Source organism: Lutra lutra, chromosome 2 (genome assembly GCF_902655055.1).
Source record: "Lutra lutra chromosome 2, mLutLut1.2, whole genome shotgun sequence".
Classification (NCBI taxonomy): domain Eukaryota; kingdom Metazoa; phylum Chordata; class Mammalia; order Carnivora; family Mustelidae; genus Lutra; species Lutra lutra.
Genome location: NC_062279.1, coordinates 138,057,693 through 138,078,431, shown reverse-complemented (window position 1 = coordinate 138,078,431; position 20,739 = coordinate 138,057,693). Strand labels below are relative to the sequence as shown.

The 20,739-nt window shown below is 42.3% G+C and overlaps 1 protein-coding gene across 2 annotated transcripts in view; it reads left to right on the top strand.

Moving 5' to 3' along the window:
- The window catches only part of TBC1D9 (TBC1 domain family member 9), a 123,161-nt gene extending 103,242 nt beyond the window's left edge, over window positions 1-19,919 (top strand). For both annotated transcript variants that reach the window (XM_047718511.1, XM_047718512.1), the window contains exons 14-21: window positions 1,818-1,916; window positions 2,063-2,131; window positions 6,641-6,881; window positions 12,464-12,529; window positions 13,332-13,418; window positions 16,428-16,502; window positions 16,597-16,700; window positions 17,777-19,919. In XM_047718511.1, coding sequence (XP_047574467.1) covers window positions 1,818-1,916; window positions 2,063-2,131; window positions 6,641-6,881; window positions 12,464-12,529; window positions 13,332-13,418; window positions 16,428-16,502; window positions 16,597-16,700; window positions 17,777-18,499 — 1,464 coding nt within the window. In that variant the 3' untranslated portion in view covers window positions 18,500-19,919. The remainder of the gene's footprint in view (window positions 1-1,817; window positions 1,917-2,062; window positions 2,132-6,640; window positions 6,882-12,463; window positions 12,530-13,331; window positions 13,419-16,427; window positions 16,503-16,596; window positions 16,701-17,776) is intronic.
- The last annotated feature ends 820 nt before the right edge of the window (window positions 19,920-20,739 follow it).

Here is a 20,739-nt window from a genome sequence, read left to right as displayed (position 1 = left end):
AGTCATGAGCACTTTTCCCCCAGCTCCCACCACCACCCCCTGCCCCAGTGCTAACAACCCAAACAACCTTATTCAGATCTCACCAGTTACATATGCATGTGTGTGTGTGTGTGTGTGTGTGTGTGTGTGTGTGTGCGTAGCTCTATGCAGTTTTGTCATGTGCATAGCCTTGCTTAACAACCACAATAGTCAGGATACTCAAGTATACTCAAGTGTACCATCACCACAAGACTCTCTCATATTACCCTTTATAGCCGCATCCACCCTTCCCTCACCCTATTGCTAATCCTGGCACACATTAATTTATTCTGTCTCTCTATAATAATGTTATTTCATGATTATTACATAAACAAAATACATGATATGCAGTCTTTTGAGATGTCTTTTTTCTTCATTATAATTTCTATGAGGTGCATCCTAGTTATTTTGTATAAAATACTTGTGGTTTTTTTTTTTAATCCTATTTCTTGGGTTGGATTCTGTGGTACAGATGTCCATAGGCCTGTGTTTAAACCCTCTGTTTAACATAGTCCTATAACTGTTACCCAGATCAATCCGAGCATCCTAGAAATGCCCTTTGTGTCCTCTTCCTGTCACCGTCCATCCATCCAAAGTCAGTAATCTCCTGACTTTTAATACCGTAGGCTAATTGTGTTTGCATTTGAACATCCTTCACAAATGTATAATTCCATTTCGGTTGAATGAGCTCTTTGGGTTCTGGTTTATTTTGCTTAACATTATGATTGTGAGGTTTATCCGAATGGCTCATTTTCATTGCTGTGTAGTAATGTATTGTGTGATAATGCCACAATTTATTTATCTGCTCTGCTGTTAACAAGCATTTTTAGTACTCACTTGCTTTTGGCTAACAGTGGCATTGTGAATATTCTGGCATATGTCTTTGGTAAAAACATATATACTTTTCCGGGGAGGTACTTAGGAATTGGTGTGTCGTAGGTATATCTATCTACTCAGATTTAGTAGATACTGCAGACAGATTTCCCAAATGGTTGTACCAACTGATACTCTGAGCGGCAACATATGAGGGCTTTGGTTGTACCATAACCTTGTCAACACTTGATATTATCTGTCAACTTTTTCTTTATCCATCCAGTGTGTTGAACCATGGTAGCCATTCCTTCCATTGGTCACACTTCATGCTTTAAGCAGAACTTCTTTGTTTTTCTTTTGCACCACTAGCAGATAGAAAACTTTGCATATTCTTTCTCAGTCTTCAGATTGAAAGGCTCATTTGGCTTTTGAAATTTCATTCAACAAACATTCAGGTCATAGGAGGCATTTTGGGGTTTGGAAAGGTAGCTAGCTCACAGTGTCTGCCATCCAGAGGTAATGTGGGTTTCTGAATGAGGACAAATGCTACTGAGCTGGAGAACAGGAACAGGGAACCTCACACAAACATTTCTTCTGACCTCCCGGGCTAATAGCAAGCCTCAGATACTTCCTTTGTTCTTGTCAAGAAAATTCTTCCTTTGGAGCATTTTTTTCTTACACAAATGGCCGTTGTAGGCTTATTTAACCTTTTCTTCCCTGTTAAGTGCTGTCGATTTGAGCAAGACCCATTTGACTTTGACATGTATTTCAGTTAAGAAGCATGAGAATTTCCTGTTATTTACTCTGGTTGCTAAATTGTTTTTTAAATAAATTGTTTTTGAATGAATGAAGGTATAGGCTAGGATGCCTGTCCTTTCACAAGAAATGTCTTCTCTGTATCTGGATTGTGTCTCCATAAATCTTCCAGATATGATACTATGTACTTTGGCAGATTTCTCAGAAACACCACTATTGCTCCTTTCTAGAAATTTGGAACCATCCGGGCAGATTTGATTGAGCAGATGAGATTCAAACAGAGACTGAAGGTGATCCAGACGCTGGAGGATACTACGAAACGGAACGTGGTAAGTCCTTTGAAAAACAGCAGGTGCCCTTCTCGCTCCATAAATTCCTGCTGGACAGACTGAGATGGTTTAAAAGAAGAAAATCAGAACTTTTCCAATATAATATCTTTGAAATTGTGTGATTCATTGTGTCTACCTTCTTATAGGTCCGAACAATTGTGACGGAAACTTCCTTTACCATTGATGAGCTGGAAGAACTCTATGCTCTTTTCAAGGTGAGTTTCAAAGCAAATCCATGTACAGCCAGGGGAATAAAAGAGTTCACTTTAATGATTCAGTTAGTTCTAGGTTTTTCTGTTAAATTGATAAGGGACAGCATGAAGATCAAAATGCATAAATATGTAGAGCTGAGAGTACAAGAGCGGAATGCTTAGTATGAGAAGTAAACATATTCTTATCAGTCATTTAAGCCAATGTGGTAGCTCTGTTCCACTCCATGTAATATTTTAGCTGTTTCCTTGGACTTGACCAAAAAGGGTATCACTTTATAATACTCATGGGAATGATGGCAACTGAGTTTAAATGCTGCCTGAAATTATTGTAAATTGTGATTTTTTTTTTAATTTTAAGCTGTATTAAAGCACCTTTAGAGCTTTCCTATCTTAAGCTATGTTAAAGCACACTGAAAAAGAACTATGTAGCTAGAGTCAGAATAAGGCTGTACAACTGTCTAAGAAAAAGCTGGTTGGTTAAATTTCTGTGGTTTTCATTCCATAATTCAGTCCATACCAATCTTAGTCCTGAATGACAAAAACATTTTATTAGTAAATAATACAAAGTAGATTTTTTTTTTTTCTTCTAGAAAAAAATACTTTTGTCCTATCATTATCAACCTCATAGGCAAAAATGTGGCAGTGAGGGGCGCCTGGGTGGCTCAGTGGGTTAAGCCGCTGCCTTCAGCTCAGGTCATGATCCCAGGTCCTGGGTTCGAGCCCCACATTGGGCTTTCTGCTCAGCGGGGAGCCTGCTTCCTCCTCTCTCTCTGCCTGCCTCTCTGCCTACTTGTGATTTCTCTCTGTCAAATAAATAAATAAAATCTTAAAAAAAAAAAATGTGGCAGTGAGCAGGAGAAAACTTTTAAACAGATGTCTTTTATGCTGATGCCATGTTTATCCTGATTTCTAATTGGGCAGCTTCTTTTTTGTAGTGCCTTTTTCTGCCGGAGCTAAACTTGACTGTTTGGAAAACTGCAAAGATAGCAGGAAGCATACAACAACAAAGATCTGGATTGAATACTAATAGCTCTTAGAATCGAGGGTGTGATAGCTGAGAATGTTTTTGCTAATATTCCTGCTTGCTTGTTAGCTACTGAAGAGCACCTCTCCTTTATTTTATATTTTCATCATTTTTTAAAGTATTTTATTTATTTGTCAAAGAGAGAGAGAGAGAGGGAGCGCAAGCAGGGGCAGGTGCAGAGGGAGAAGCAGGCTCCCTCCCCACTGAGCAGGAAGCCTGACGCGGGGCTCCATCCCAGGACCCCCGGGATCATGACCTGAGCCGAAGGCAGAGGCTGTAACTGACTGAGCCACCCAGGCGTCCCCGCCACTATTTTATTTCTTCTTGTGTCACTGGTGCCTGCTGTAGTGTCTCTGCCTGGCAGGTGCTCTGAACATGTGTGTTGAATAGATAAATGAGTGATCAGTTACTCATCTAGCATAATCTCTGCTTGTTTCTGATGTGGGTGCAAAGACATTGAGGTCTCACAGGTGGTTAGTGATGCCCGTCGCGTAGCCCGGCAGTGTGACCGGCAGCGTGGACCCCACCCCCTCCCCCACCAGCCTCCATTTGGCACTTGGTGATGAAGTCTTTCTAGTGTGCCAGCCCACTCATATTTTATCCATACACCATAACTAACTGCTCAGTATAAGCAGGTCATACCTAAGAAAGGGTCCCTCTTGGTTTCACAAAGGAAAAAATGCAATGAGCCAACCTGGATCAAAAAAAGAGATACAAGGATCCAGTTAAGATCAGATTTTAAAGGGATGCTGAGGACCAGAAGAAATGTGCTTGGCGGGGTGGTAGGGGATAGAGCTGGGCTTTGGGGTAAGTGAACAGAAGTGGGAGTAGCAGCTGGAGGCAGCAAGACCATGAACAGGTGACAGGAAGGACATTGACATTAGAAAGAGTAGGCTGCCCTTGGGGGACGCCCGGGAAAGAAGGATGAGGCCGCTTGTGTGCAAGTCCCAGATGTGGAGTTTGCTGAAGCCATGACTTCTTACCTGGGCACTCCTGCACCGTCTGGTCTGCGCACCATCACGTATCAGGTGTGTCCTGTGGACCCTGAGGATATGCCTGAAGAAAACACGCTGTCCTGAGACTCCAAAGCCCTGCCCTAAGCCTGTGTTCCCAAACAGGAGTTCCCCAAATCTGCCCAGCTCCCCAAGAAAGAATCCAAGACTCGGGGTCGGGGCTGGGAAGGAGCCTAGATGCTATGGAACCCAAGATAAAAAACTTCAGTTATGGGGCGCCTGGGTGGCTCAGTGGTTAAAGCCTCTGCCTTCGGCTCAGGTCATGATCTCAGGGTTATGGGATCGAGTCCCGCATCGGGCTCTCTGCTCAGCTGGGAGCCTGCCTCCTCCTGTCTCTCTCTGCCTGCCTCTCTGCCTACTTGTGATCTGTCTGTCAAATAAATAAATAAAAAACAAAAAAAACACAAAACTTCAGTTATGGACTCTCTTTTGAGTCTTCGAAACACTTTAATTGGCCTTAAATCACTAGAACAAACATTGAGGCATCGGTATTCATCAGACCCTCTGCCAGTCTCTTTAGTCCTTCAAACAGCTAGTTTCCTGGGTGGAGTGGGGGGTTTTCTGTAGATAGAAAGGAAAGATGCAGTCCTTTCTCGAGGAGTTCAGAAACTTGGCAAGCCACTAAGCCTATACCTGCAACTAATGTAACATTGTGTGTCAACTATACTAAAATTTAAAAAAATAATAATAAAAAACCAAAAAGTTAAACTTGGAGGAAAAAGGTGCAAAGGCTGCCACCTTGAGGCACATTTGATGGGAAAATGTAGTTCAAGGCCCCTTTGCCCTAGTTTATCTTGAACTATCTAAATATGTCCTTTGGTCCTTTTTGGATGTCTATGTCCCTGGTCTCCACATGACAGAGTATGGGGGTAATCAAGGAACAGGCTCGTATTCTCCTGATGGTTGGGAGCAGCGTGAAAGTGCCTGGACCCACATTCAAGCCTGGTTGTAGAGTAACTTGAATGCTTTAGTTAGAAGGAAATGCTTTGGGCAACCTTTATCCATAGCTCAGGTAAAGAGGACCCCTGGGGAGAGGGGTATCACCAACCCCGCACTCCCCCCAACAGAGGGCTTTCGGGAATCCCCTTCCAGCTCAGTCCTTGCAGCCTCTCTGGTTTCAGCTTTGCCTCCCTCTGACAGCCCACCCTCTGACCTCACCACCAGGAATGCAGTCCCCAAGCCCTGTTGAAATCTGACTGCATCCTTCATTCTCCAGAGGCTGCCTTGAGGAAACCTTGTGGAAACCTGGCTTTGGCTCTGCTTCCCACCTCTCCTCCTTCCTCTCTCGCCTACTCCCACTTCTCTCTCTTTTAGTTCATTAGCTATGATTCCCAGTAAACAATTGTGAAGAGACATTTGGGCTTTGCTGCTTTCGAAGTGAGAGCAAAATCGAAGTACCACGCACAACGACTGACTCCCCCCTTACACAACTCCCAGGCAAGGGGGAAAGATTGGATTTGAAAGTGCTTTTTTTCTAATGCAATATTTATACGTTACTGTTGTGAAATAATCAGATAGTACAATAGGAAATAAGGTAAAAATAAAGTCCTCCTTTTCATGCCCCTCCCATCTCTCCCATCTACCATCCAGAGCTAACTGGAAATGTCAAGGGAGGGGTTTCCTTCTGGGCTTTTCTGTTACGAATTTTATCTTTGTGGTCTTCCTAGAATGGGTACATATATCTACCAGATTTAATACGACTTCATGAATAAGAGGCTGCCTTGTTTCCAAGGACAGAAACAGGAAGCTCTTTGTTTTTTCCAGAGGTCTATTCTCCTTACCCTGGTGGTTCCTACTCATAATTTTTCTAGAGCTCTTTTCAGATGTGCGCAATAAGAAGACAACATATTTGTAGCTTGAGTACTGTGACTATGCTATTTATGTCACTTCGGTGACCAAGACTCAGGGGGTGCATGGGACAGTGAACTAGGAATTCAGAAACCCCCAATATCATCATGCTTCTGCTCTGAGGAATGAGTTGACCTTCTGAGACCCACTCAGCCTCCGGGCTTCCTCATCCTCACCTAGAAAACATGGTGGTCTGATTAAATTACAGAACCTTTTCACGTTAACATTCTATCTAACTTTTTAAAATACCAAAATTGTGTGTATTTTCGCAGGAGTTATTTTTTTTAATGCTTGTGAGTGTGTGTGTGAGGAGGAGAAACAGAGTGATGTGGGGTGGGTGGGGCGGTCCCTTTCTTCACCTGCCTCCGGGAATGGAACTGGACCTTCCATACCAGATGTAAGCTGCAGAGGGGGTCCACGTGGAGTTAGTGGGGTGGTTGGCGGAGATCTGTGTAGAGCAAGGAGAAGACAAGGAGCGCTGACACCAGAACTCCGCGCCCCAGGAGATGCACACGGGTTGGCGGGTTGACCGAAAGCCCTTTTGCAAACGTCAGGCAGGGCCTTTTCTTCCTGTTACTTGCTATGAGATCACAACCCCAGAAATCCTCCTGTTCTTTCCTTTTCCAGGCGGAGCATCTCACCAGCTGCTACTGGGGCGGGAGCAGCAATGCACTGGACCGGCACGACCCCAGCCTGCCTTACCTTGAACAGTATCGCATTGACTTTGAGCAGTTCAAGGGGATGTTTGCTCTCCTCTTTCCCTGGGCCTGTGGAACTCACTCGGAAGTGCTGGCCTCCCGCCTGTTCCAGTTATTAGATGAAAATGGAGACTCTCTGATAAACTTCCGAGAGTTTGTCTCTGGGCTAAGTAAGCAGTGACGTTTTTGCATGACTTTGGAGGGGACCGATGGGGCAGGAAGACCTGCTCCACTGCTGGTGGCTCTTGGAGCTGCCCTCAGGGCCCCAGCCCCACATTGCCTCCAAAGATTGGGTTTCTAGGACAAAGGAACACATTTTAAGGTTTGCAGACTGCCAGTGATGTTTTCTTTTGTTTTTTTTTTGTTTTGTTTTTTTAATTATTTATTTGACAGAGATTGCACAGGCAGTGGGAACAGCAGGCAGAGGGAGAGAGAGAGAAGGAGGCTCCCTACTGAGTAAGGAGCCTGATGGGATCCAGGGACCCTGGGATCATGACCTGAGCCAAAGGCAGCCGCTTAACCGACTGAGGCACCCAGGCATCCCTGCCTCTTTATTTATTTATTTATTTTAGATTTTATTTATTAGAGCGTGCACACATGCACCCATGCACACACGGGTTGGGGGGAGGGGCAGAAGGAAGGGGAGAAGAGACTCCTTGCTGAGCAGGGAACCCGACGTGGGGTTAAATCTGAGGACCCCTGCAATCATGACCTGAGTCGAAGGCAGACACTTACCTGATGGAGCCACCCAGCCACCCCTGCTGCTAACATTTCTTTTTAGTGAATGGAGGTACTCTATGATTAAAGCATTGCCTTCTACATGAGTTAGTTCTCAGCCCTAGTTAAAATACATTATCAGAGAATTTGCAAGACAGTAAAATGTCAAGTTAAACACTGAAACCATAGGCTGTGATAACTTTCCAAGAGAAAAAGAAATATTTGGGTGGATTGTTTTTCTTGGACAAAAACTATATTTACATTATATTTCATAAAATTTTATAAAAACATTTTGTAATGTTTTTAATGAAGGGTTGAAGAAACCACAGCAGTGCTGCAGTCTAAATGGAGGTCTTTTCTCTCCATTTTACCTGGAGGAAGGACGGTCCATCACGAGTGAGAACACCCCATCTCACAAACAGTGCGTGGTTTCTGCCCATCGGCCTCCCTGACCATGATTCTGCGTTAGCAGGACTGCCCTGTGTTCTTTTGAACTCTTGCTCTGTTTGTAACTGAGCAGAAGATCTATAGCATAGTAGAGCCTGGCCTGCCAGATAGGAGGTTGTGGTTGTAGTGCGCATTATGGCAGGCTGCCAGAAGGAGAGAAGGAAAAAAAAAGTTGATTCTAGTCATGCCACTCTGTGACCTTGGCCATGTACTTTAAAACGATATGCCCTAGGAAAGACGAAGGGGTTAGTCATAGAGCCAACGATGATGCCAAAAAAGTGCTCTAACTCTTTAAGAATAATGACTAGAGGGCTTAGAGGCCAGAGGAAGCTGATGGTTTTTAAAAAGGCAAAGGGGTATAGCTGAGATGCCCTGAGGAAGGAAAAAATTATTTGTGTAAAGCGCTCATGTATATGCTTAAAGGGGACATGGAAAAACTAGCCTTTTTTTTTTTTTTTTTTAATTTATTTGAGAGAGAGAGATAGAGCACGAGCAAGGGGGAGGGGGAGAAACAGGCTCTCTGCTGAGACATGGGGCTCAATCCCAGGACTCCGAGATCTTGACCTGAGCCAAAGGCAGCCACTTAACTGACTGAGCCACCTCGGTGCCCCAGAACTAGCCATTTTTAAGTGCAGATGATGTTCGGATGCTTTAGAACTTGTGCTTGATCACTAAATCCAAACAGGGGCCTTTTGAGAGGATAGTAATGGTAACTACTGTTTACCCAGCATTTACTCTTCTCCAGGTGCTTACCCAATGCTTTATGTACATTTAATCTGCCTCGGGTGCACAACTACAAAGTTGGAGTTTGGACCCAGGCACTCCAGGGCACAGTTTGTGCTGTCACTATAATGCTTTATTACCCACCTGCTTACTGTTATCATCCCAATTTTCAGTTAAAGAGATGAAAGCTCCGAAAGGTTCAATAACTTGCTGGGACATTAGTTTTCAGCAAGTCGATACTTAACCTCTTATTGAACTGAACGGCACAGCTCGTACCTGCTGGGCCCAGGATTCAGACAAGGGTATTTCTGTGTGGATCGTTCATCCTTTTTTCATAACTCTGTGCTGATGACAGCAACAGGATATTTTTTAGGGAAGGGGGAGCTATCAGTTTTTAATTACACAAGTAGCACATAAGTACCTTCCACTTAAAAAAAAGAAGAAGAAGAAAAGAAAAGAAACGGTCCAAAGAGGGCTAAAGGCCCCTTTGCCCCTCTTTTCATCTTTTCCACCCCAAGGTAACTACTTATTACCAGATTGGTGGCTATCAAAAGGAGATTTTTTTTTTTTTAATTAGCTTTGGACAAGGATAAAGAGGAAAAGGAGACCAGTGTGGCATGTAGAAAGTGATAGAGACAAATATTTAACTTAAGTTCGGTGACTCCAGTAAGGAAAATTCCCTTCAAAATCTTCAAGAAAGGAAAGCTGTCCGGGATAGTGAAAATACCAGGAAAGAGTATTTAGGCTCCTCGGAATGCAATCGCATTCTTGAGCAAAGTAAGTAAGCCTCGCCCTAGATACTGGGAGAATGCTCAAAACTGTTGCTAGTTATGTGGGTCAATTATTAGTTACAGAGACAGAAAAAAAAGAGAAATTCTGTTCAGCCTTTAAAAACTAAAAAATGAATTCTGGGAAAAGATGCATTAGTAATTTTAATGTCAGTCCCTAGAAAGTTCCCTCTAGAAATTCATGAACAGATTGTCTGCATGGAATTAAAAATGAAGGATTACTATCAGAAGCCACGAATGAGCTGTGTCTCCTTTTCCAGTTGTGTTGCTGAAAGGCAATCTCTAAATATGTCATGATGCAGCTGGTCATTTGACAGATAACTCAGTATACACCAAAAAGGCAACGGGTATCTGAGTGGCGCAGTCGTTAAGCATCTGCCTTAGGCTCAGATCATGATCCCAGGGTCCTAGGATGGAGCCCTGCATCCAGATCCCTGCTCAACAGGGGAGTCTGTTTCTCCCTCTCCATCTCCCTCTCCCACTATTTGTGTTTCCTCTCTCACTGTATCTCTCGCTGCCAAATAAATAAATAAAATATTTAAAAACAAAAACAAAAACAAAACCTTAAAAAAAATAAACCAAAAAGGCAGGAGTATATTGAAGTTGGTGATTGGGTGACTGGCTGAACGTTGCCTGCCATGTGGGATGGTTAATGAAATCAGTGTCAGGGGAGAGTTCTCTAGTCCATGGGGCCTGATTCTTAACCTCTGACCGTTTCTTCATTTGCAAATGAGTTACTGTCAAGATTATATTAAATACTTCTAGTAGAGTTCCTGGAACAGTGCCTGACTGAAAAGGCTTAGTTATTACTGTTACTATGATTACTCTTCATCCCCCTCTACTGGACTTAGTCAGCAACTGAAGTCCTAGAAAAGGAGAAAGCCAAATTAAAACTTGTAGAAAAAAAAAAAAAAAGACCAATATTGCTCACCAAAATTTCCAACTAAGTCTAACATCTGATATTTTGAGTATGAGGATCTGAAAGAATGAGTTCCTATGTGAAGTTGACTCAATAAAGGCCAACCCTGGCAGTTTTATAACTGGAAAAAAGAGAGAGAGAGAGAGATAAGAGGCCTACTCAGCTGACGTGTGGGCTACATGAAGCTGAGAGACGGCCAAAACATTAGATAACAAAATAAGATTTAAAAAATAGGACAGGTAGAAATGATTGGCAAAAACAGATTGGTAAGGATAAACCAGAAATCCTAAATTTTAAGAAATGATTATAAAAAAAAAAAAAACAAACCCCAAAACTCAGGGGTGCCTGACTGGCTCAGTCGATGGAATATATAACTCTTGATCTTAGAGTTGTGAGTTTGAGTCCCATATTGGGTGTAGAGATTACTTAAAAATAAAAAAAATCTTAAAAAACAAAAACAAAACAAAACCCAAAACTAGCTAGAGTTTTTACATATGGTATGGTAGGTTCAAGCATGGGATCGAGGGTCAGACAAATCTGAATCCAAATCCTGGGCTTGCTACTTACTAACCTATGACCTTGAACACAGTACTTACCATCAACAAGCTCAACTTTCCTCATCTGTAAAATTGGGATAATATTTATGTCCATCTCATAGAATTCTTGTGAGAGAAAAGTGAACTGACATGTTAACATGAGACTTAACACAAAGCAAGTAATTAATATATGTCTGTCATTTTCATGATGAGTATTAATTGGTGTGCAAACATCTTGGGATTTAGTTAACCATGTGGTCAGTATGAAACTCCACAGTGAAAGAGTATAAAAAATTGAATGCAGACTCAGGCTCTATTAGTAGAGGCGTCAAGAACAGCTCCATTATTCTCTGAAGTGGACTAGAGGTTTCTGGAACTCTCTCTCCAGAGAGATATTGATTGACAAGTTGACCTGTAAGGTGGACGTGCATAAAAGTAGGGAAGGTGGAAAGTGGAAAATAGACACACTTGCCTTGAAAAGAAGCTTGAGGGAGACAGGTGTGTTATAATCAAAATCTGAAGGGTTGTTGTACTGAGGCAACAGACCTATTCTGTTTGGCTTTCAAGAGTCGAATAAGGGGAAGAAGAGCAGTTCTAAATCTTTTTTGAGTCATGGACTCTTGGAGATCTAATAAGGACTGTGGACGTTTTCTCCCCCACAAAATGACACATGCACATAGAGACAAAATTGTACATTTCAGGGGCTTCGTGGACTTTCTGAACTTGAGGTTGCAGGTTAAGGATCCTAAGACTAAAACAAAAATTGCAGAACTTTCAGTACGTAAAGAATACATTGGTGGAATGGAATGCCTCTGGTGGTGATGAGCTCCCTGTCTCTGAGAGTGTTCAAGCAGGTGCTAGACTTTCCTGGCTTTCGTGGAGGAGGTGAGATGCCTGCATTTAGGGGGACACAGACAAGAAAACCCCTGATGTTCCTGCTAACCCAGATTCTGTGATTCCTCTTTTCCCAAAACTGATTAATCTTCAACTAGGTGCTCTGAGACTAGATACTTAACAGAGGATTTTCTGATTCCTGAAATACTTATGGACCTTAAAGGAAGAAGTAACAGGGTTCTTTTAATCGAAGTGATGGTGATATAGTGGCAGGTAGATTCAGATGAATTAAACTGAAGAAACATTAAGGACATCCCAAAAACAACTAAAAGGGATTTCTACAATGAGTTATTGGAAGGAATCTCAAACATATTTTGAGATTATTTCTGAATTCCATTAAAGTGTTGAGACCCAGTCATATGATTTTTCTTATTATGTGTCAGCCACTATTCTAAGCATTTTATACATGTTAGCATGTTTAATTCTCGTATTCCTTTGATCCTGATGTCAAGACCACTGGTAGAATCTTCTACTATCATCAGGCCTTATATAGGGGAAACTGAAGTAGGTTAACTCTCTGAAGGGCATATGGTAAGTACAAAGGATTTGAAACCGGGCATCCTGGTTCCAGAGCTCTTAGCCCAAATATGTGCTGGCCAGACTTCCTGTCACCCAATATCTTGACTTCAATTTGCAAAAAGTAGGTTTTTCAGGGGAATGTGAAGCCCAGAGGTATTAGTGGTGCATACAATCCATTTCACATTGATACTTATGTGATTTGATTCTAGGTGCTGCGTGCCACGGGGACCTCACAGAGAAACTCAAACTCCTGTACAAAATGCACGTCTTGCCTGGTAAGTGAGCTACAGTAGGAGCCTAACTATAGTTATAGTTATGTACCTAACTATGACCTGGTTTGACATCTTTTTTGTATATATGCATCCTATTTGACACACACACAAAATCGCTCACTGGTCACTAACGGTGATCTGGTTAGTAATTACCTACATAGGTTCCTGAATCAGTACGTGCTTGCATCTGTGGTCATTTACCTGTCTGAGCTACAAACTGTAAAAGAAAAGAGCAGACTTCTGCAAGAGAGGGTAGCATTGGTAACTCATGGGATACAAAGGTTATAAAAGAGAAGAGAGGGTAGGAACCTGAGATTTTGAGTTTAGAAGGAACCGTTTTAACACTGACAGAAATAAGTAGGAAAGATGGAGAGGTTTTGAGCTCAGGTTTTTAAAAAGGTTGGCCTGTAGCTGGGATATAGCTAGCAAAGACTTTAAAAATGGGGGATTTGCCTTAAGGATAGAGAAAGGGTAGAACTATAGATATGAGAATTATCTTTAATTGCAAACAGTTTCTGAAATTTGGTTTGTGAAGCAGCATTTCACAGAATTTAGGGAAATCTTATGAAAAGGAAGATGTAAAGGGACACTTTGGTGTGAGGTTGTTAAAAAGGAATATGGAGTGAAAATGGAGTGAGTCCCCCAACCCCCATAAAGCGTTCAGGGCCCCCGGTGATGTGCCCCACTGTACCTTTGTACCTTCAGCTTCTCACCCTCCCCCTTGTCACTTCTCTAACAACTAACACACATTTTCATTGAGTCACAGCTTTGCCAATATGACAGTTACCTCTCCTCCTCTCTCTAGAGCCATCCTCTGATCAAGACGAGCCAGATTCTGCTTTTGAAGCAACTCAGTACTTCTTTGAAGACATCACCCCAGAATGTACACATGGTAAGCAGCTTTCGTCGCCAGGGGTACTGTATTTCTTTTCTCCACAGCCCCCTGTAGGAAACAGTTGCCCCCAAAGCTAGTCAGTCAGAGAAGTATACCAATCCAGTGGCCTGTGTTACTTTCTTTTCATATATTTGAAGTCAGGCAACCAACTACTGGGGAGTGGGTCCTTGGCCCACGGAAGGGACCATGTACACCTTGTCCCCTGGCTTAGAGGAAACACGGCCCAAAGAATGATATATTTTGCTCTTTTGTCCTTGCTCTAGTCAGGCTCATTAAGAACATCTTCCTATTATTAGGTTGCTCTCCAGAATCAGGACATGTCTGCCAAAAAGAGTTCCCTTGTTTCTGTCTTTGCCGTCAGCAAACTCCAGCCCATGGGCCAAATGTGGCCCACGGTCTGTACAACCTGTGAAGAGTGGGTGTTTTTTTTCCTTTTTTTTTTTTTTTAAGATTTTATTTATTTATTTGACAGAAATCATAAGTAGGCAGAGAGGCAGGCAGAAAGAGAGGGGAAAGCAGGCTCCCTGCTGAGCAGAGACCCTCATGCGGGGCTCGATCCCAGGACCCTGAGATCATGACCGGAGCTGAAGGCAGAGGCTTAACCCACTAAGCCACGCAGGCACCCTGGTTTTTACATTTTTAAGTGGTTTTTAGAAATCAGAAGTGAAATAATGTTTCATCATGGGGGGAAATTATATGAAATTTAAACTTTCGTGCCTAGAATAAAGTTTTATTGGAACACAGCCAAGCTGTTCGTTCGTGTATTGCCTCTGGCTACTTTCATGACAGAGGGGTAGAATTGAGTAGTCGAGAGAGAGACCATAAGGCCTGCAAAGCCTGAACTATTGACTCTCTGGCCCTTTACAAAAAAAAAAAAAAAAAAAAAAAAAAAATTTGTGCTCAACTTCTGCTTTATGTAGTTGTCAGATCTACACAGATGTCATTCAACTCATTGTACACATCTCCAAATTTATATATTGTCACGTACTATTTGTCCTGTATGAATTTCAGCAGTGTCTCTCAACTTGCCACTGCAGCGAGTTACTCACCTTCTCATACATCACCAGTGAAGCTTCGTGGCTTCACCCAAGTCCTAAAATAAAAGTGGTTGCTCCCAGGTCCCCTTGGCTCTTAAATCTCGCCATTCCAAAATAAGTGCAGTATAGACCAGCTTTATTATTATTATTATTATTGGAGTATAATTAACATATAGCATTAATATTAGTTTCAGCTGTACAACATGATTTATTCTGTTTATCACTCAGTGCTCATCACAGTAAGTGTAGTCACCATCTATCAGCAAACTCCATTATTCTGATTGAGTAGAAAGGGGTGCACTGGATCTAGCCTTATTATGGCGGTAGGAGTTGAGGGTAGGATCTGTGGACAGAATGTACTCTCCTGCTCTGTATGTTTTTGCCCAGGTGACCTCAGGTGGGTCCTGGTATTTCCAAGTCTCCATTTCCTTCTGTGAAAATGGAGATGATAAGCTGCTCTCTTGGGTGTAGTATGGATTTAATGAGATCATGCAGGAAGGCTTTTAGCATGGTGTCTTAGCATGTCCTACCCTATTCTTAGCTTTGTTAGCAATAGTATTTTGGCTGCAAAATGTGAGCCCTCTCTTTCTTCGTAAACACTCATTTCAGAAAAGGATCCACTTGTTTCGGAATCCTCCAGAATCCTTCAGCAGGGCTCACATGCCAATAGCAATTAATCATCACCAAAAGTTGCTTTTCTAAAAATGGTTTTCTAACTCCAAAACCACTATTGCTTTGTGTTGAAATTCTAAAAATAATAATATATAAAACAAGCTAAAGATAATCTTAAAATTTTGTGATACAAAGATGACAATATCTTGAAATAATTTCTTTTCTGTCATTTTTCTCCATATAACAGGTCATTATAATAATATGTATGTTTATATATAAAAAAATCCAGTGAGGATGTTGCCATGTCATGAGACATTCTCTGAAAATGTGGGGTTTTTTGCTTGTTTGTTTGTTTTGAAAACATGGTTTTTAAATGGCTGTATTATATCTATGGTATGAACTTTCCATATATTAAATACTTCTTAATATCTGCTGGTTTCCTAAATCATTTTCAACATTAAGAGGAGAACTTCTCGATGACATATAGTATGTCGTTCTCACTTTATCTTAAAAGCTGCTGAGATTAACATGATTCTGAATTCACTGAAGGTCCCATATCTGGCAAACCAGCCACCTTCTGGATGATGGAAGAATGCTGGAATGCATTCTGACAGCTGACAAACTGAATGGGAACGGGGAGGAGGTTCTACACCTCTCCCCTTTGAAGGCCTTATGTGCCCTGTGATGTCCCATTTTAAGAAGAAAAAGGAAAACAATTACAAGTGGTTTCCTTGAAAGTCATATCTTTGAAATGCCAGATTATGAATGTAAGGAACATTGTAGGATTTTTTGGTTTACTTTTTATCCACATAGATTTTTATTTCTTTTTTCAAAAGTTCTTGATCTTTTGCAGGGCTTGACAGAAAGCGAGGCTCGTGTCGGCAAAGTTAAGATGAGGATGTAACAGAGAGGGAGGGGAAATCAACATTGATTGGGCCAACACCACCACTCTTTTAAGTGCAGAAGACCACATGACATCATTCCTTTAATTCCCAATTCTACACTGAACCCCAGTTGCGAAAAATAACTCTGGGGGAAAACATTACCGAGAAATAGAGCTGTCAGATAAAACATGGAACACCTAATAAAAGCTAAGTTTGAGATAGAGAAAAGATCATTTGTTTAGCACACGTATGTTCCATGTGCTATTTAAGATTCACTTCTACTGAAGCATTATTGGTTATTTATCTCAAATTCAAATTTAGCTCCATGTACTGAATTTTGATTTTGGTGTGGTTTGGTTTGGTTTGCTGAATCGGGCAACCCGACCTCGAGGTTTCTCTATTTCCTACTACAAATGCTGGACCTCTGGGTTTATTGTATAACCTTTTGCTCTTTTTCTTCTATTTCTTGGCAGTGGTTGGGTTGGAGAGCAGAAGGAAGCATGGTGCAGATGACGGCTTCGTCACAGTGAGTCTCCAGCCGGACAGAGGTGAGGATGCTGTCCTCCGCATGTTTACCTTCCTGTAGGTTGGACGCTTGCTTCTTGGCCTTTAAATGCTTATTTCTCAACACTTGGGTTTTAGGGAAGAGGGCAAATTCTCAAGAAAATCGTAATTATCTGAGACTCTGGACTCCAGAAAATAAATCAAAATCAAAGAACGCAAAGGATTTACCCAAACTGAATCAGGTAGGTGTTTAACGTTTCAGTTTCCTCATTTCATACCTTGAAGCTGTTTTCCAGTCATAGAAAAATGTAACAGAAGTCCCCATCAAAGAGAATGGTAACTCAGGATATTAAATTAGGATCTGTTTGGATCCATTTTGTGCATGTTTTTGTGAATCAAAAATAGGCTCCGTCGTGAGGAGGTGAACCCCACAGAGAAAATGTGAGTCACAAAATACTCAGTTTTGAGAGTACAGGCATTCTCATTTCAGGTATTAAAAATACCCTCAGATTAAAGACAAGTTCATGCTGTTTGCAAATCACTGTGCTTGACTATAAAGGTATCTAACACATTTGCTCTTAAAAAGCTGAAACGTCAGGCGACAGATAAAACAATGTAAGTAATTGTAACACAGGATGACAATGCTGACTTTCCCGTGGGGAGAGCAGATAAACCATGTGGGTGGGGCGTCCAGGGACTCGAGCAGATGTGTCATGGGGGAGGGGTTTGGAGCCTCCCCGTGGGCTACATACCGAAGTGTGTAGATGTGAAGTGAGGTGACATCTGGGATTTATTTATGGTACTTGAACAGAGGAGGAAAGAGTTAGTGGAGCAATTGTCTGACCGTCATGCTTGACTCCAGGTGACAGGTATGTGAACGGTTATTATCTCATTCTTTCTATGTTTATGGATGTTGGAAAATTAAATTAAGTGGAATGCAAACATGAATATAAAGAGACTTTAAACAACCCATCAATTCATCTGACATCTGGGACTTTTCCAGTCTTTCAGGAGCCCTAATATTTTTTTTAAAGATTTTATTTATTTTATTTGACACAAAGAGAGCACAAGCAGGGGGAACGGCAGCAGAGGGAGAGGGAGAAGCAGGCTCCCCGCTGAGCAGGGAGCCCAATGTGGGGCTTGATCCCAAGACCCTGGGGTCATGACCTAAGCAGAAGACAGACGTTTAACCCATCGGGCCACCCAGGCGCTCCCAGGAGCCTTAATATTAAATAGCTTCGTAGTCCTGCTTCAGTCCTGCCTCTGTGCCTCCCATGAGATGCTCACATCCTTTGTGTTTTTCCGAATCACTTTTCAGGGCCAGTTTATCGAGCTCTGTAAGACAATGTACAACATGTTCAGCGAAGACCCCAATGAGCAGGAGCTCTACCACGCCACGGCAGCGGTGACCAGCCTCCTGCTGGAGATCGGGGAAGTCGGCAAGCTCTTTGTCACCCAGCCTGCAAAGGAGGGCGGCAGCGGGGGCAGCGGGCCCACCTGCCCCCCGGGCATCCCGGGCATGCTCTTCCCCAAGAAAGGGCCCAGCCAGGCGTATGTGGTGGAGTCTGTTGAGCCCCTCCCGGCCAGCTTGACGGTGGAGGGTGAGGAGCATTCCCTGGGAGGCCAGATGGAGGACATTAAGCTGGAGGACTCCTCTCCCCGGGACAACGGGGCCTGCTCCTCCATGCTGATTTCTGACGACGACACCAAGGACGACAGCTCCATGTCCTCATACTCAGTGCTGAGTGCCGGCTCCCACGAGGAGGACAAGCTGCATTGCGAGGACATCGGGGAGGACACAGTTCTGGTGCGCAGCGGCCAGGGCACGGCGGCACTGCCCCGGAGCACCAGCCTGGACCGGGACTGGGCCATCACCTTCGAGCAGTTCCTGGCCTCCCTCCTGACTGAGCCGGCCCTGGTGAAGTACTTTGACAAGCCCGTGTGCATGATGGCCAGAATCACCAGTGCAAAAAACATCCGGATGATGGGCAAGCCCCTGACCTCGGCCAGTGACTATGAGATCTCTGCCATGTCGGGCTGACACCTGCGCCTTCACAGGGGACGGGTGGGGTGGGGGAGGGGAAGGGTTTTGTTTTGTTTTTAAATGTTCTGTGTTGGGGTTTCTTTCTTCCTTTTAAATTAAATATTTATTAGTACGTGGCTTGAAGCCTCGTGTTTTCATAATATAATACAATGAAAACCGTTGGAGAAATATTTAAATGCCTCAATGTAGGTACACTGTCTTGGGGAGAGGGGGATTTACCAGAATACAGTTTATTCCGTGAATTCCAAACAAAAATGAATCTGTCCGTGATATGTGTGTATTTTAATCTTGCTGTTGAGCTATATACGTGGTTTAAAAAAAATAGTGCTGTTTAATGCTAAATAAGGCAACGGCCATTTGTGTATTTGGGCTTTCTAAATGAACCTGCTGGATCCATAGGAAAATGAAATGCCACGAACACGAGAATGTTTCCAAAAGGAAAAGGCAGTGTCAGCTGAGGGAAATCCTATACCATCTGAGGGAGCATTCAAAATGTTTTTTAAGATTTGAAATATATTTCATAAAATTCCTCTATTCAAAAATCATATTCGACAAATGTTTCCTTTCAAGGGGGAAATGTTTGAGGTTCTAAACAATTATGAACGTGTAAATGATTTTTACATGATGCCAGAATGACACTTCTATTTGATCAATCTGGACCAATACCAGGCTGATTTTGCATTGGAAAACTGTTCTGATTATTTAAGTCAGCTGACCAGAATTCAGGGAAAATGAACAGTCTTTTGTTACAGAGAATCTGAAAATGGCAACAAAGATGACAGAGGGCTCAGGATTTTTTTTTTTTCTTTCTTTCTTTTCTGGAAAGAGTAAAAAGTACTGATGCTTCTGATACTGGATCTTCAGCTTCTTGTTACTGCAAATAAAGCAAAAACTAAAACAATAAACTTTATCATTTCTATACTCTCCATAGATTCAAGAAATCATGCCATGTATCACTTATGATCATCTTTCCAGTTAAATCAATGTAAAGTAGTGATCATGTAAACTTTAAAAAAATCTGCAAGATAACGTACCTGAATGTTTTAAAGCAGAACTTGTCACTTTATTAAAAGAATAGTATGCTCTATCTATTTCCTGAATGGATGTGGAAAAGAAGACTAGCGCACCTGCACTTTGGATTCTTGCTTTTTTTTTTTTTTTTTTAATTTTATTACTATTACAGTTTTGCCTTTTACAGATGTTGAAGGTGTTCTCTCCTGTTGAATCATCATCATGGTCACATTTTCTTTACTTATTTGGCGTTCCTGTCAACACATTCCTTTATGAATCCTTGTGTTTTTATTTTAGCTCTTGCTGCTGTTTTTTGTTTACAGAATGATTTTTAAACTGTCCAATGAAGTAGTGTTAACCTCAAGTAGGACCAATGTGAACAAATAAAATACTTCAGATATTCAGATACGGCTTTCATCTCAGTGCTTGAGTTCCTGCTTAAGGCAATAATGTGACTCTTTCCACAACGTTGTGGGTGGTGGGGGGGTGGGGGTCGCAGTTCTATTTGGGCAACCATTTTAAGTAAACCAGGGCTTACAGGCAAATATTTTGAGATAAGAAATATGCAGTGATCTACGCTTGAATGGGTATATTTAAAATAAGAGAATGCTTACCAGTTATCTAATTATTTAACTTAAACTGCAAGAGATTAAAGGATGAAAATCCCTCATTTCATCCTTACTAATACACTGTAGTACCATTTGGTTTTTATCTAGTTGAGTGACCAGTAATTTATTTTATTTAACTTTAAGATGGTTACACATTATTACATCACATGTTTTCTAGGGGCACCTGGGTGGCTCCGTCAGTTGGGCGTCTGCCTTCGGCTGGGGTCATGATTCTAGAGTCTTGGGATCGAGCCCCATGTCCGGCTCCTTGCTCAGCGGGGAGTCTGCCTCTCCCTCTCCCTCTGCTCCTCCCCCACTCATGCTCACTCTCTCTCACTCACTCTCTCAAATAAAATCTAAGGAAGGAAGAGAAAGAGAAAGAAATCCGATATTTCTGCTCACGTCTACCTCGCCAAAATCAAAGATGGATTTGGGAGGGGAGTAAGAATGAGTTTAAATGTCTTGCCCCAGATAAACCAGAGGAGTCAGGATTCTCCAGGACTGCTGAGAAAGGAGCTTTGAATGGTGTGTCCTGAAAGTGGATGTCTCTGTGGATGCCAGGTTGTAATACCGCCCTCACTGGTTCACAGTGCGTCACCGAAGGAACACACTCCGTAA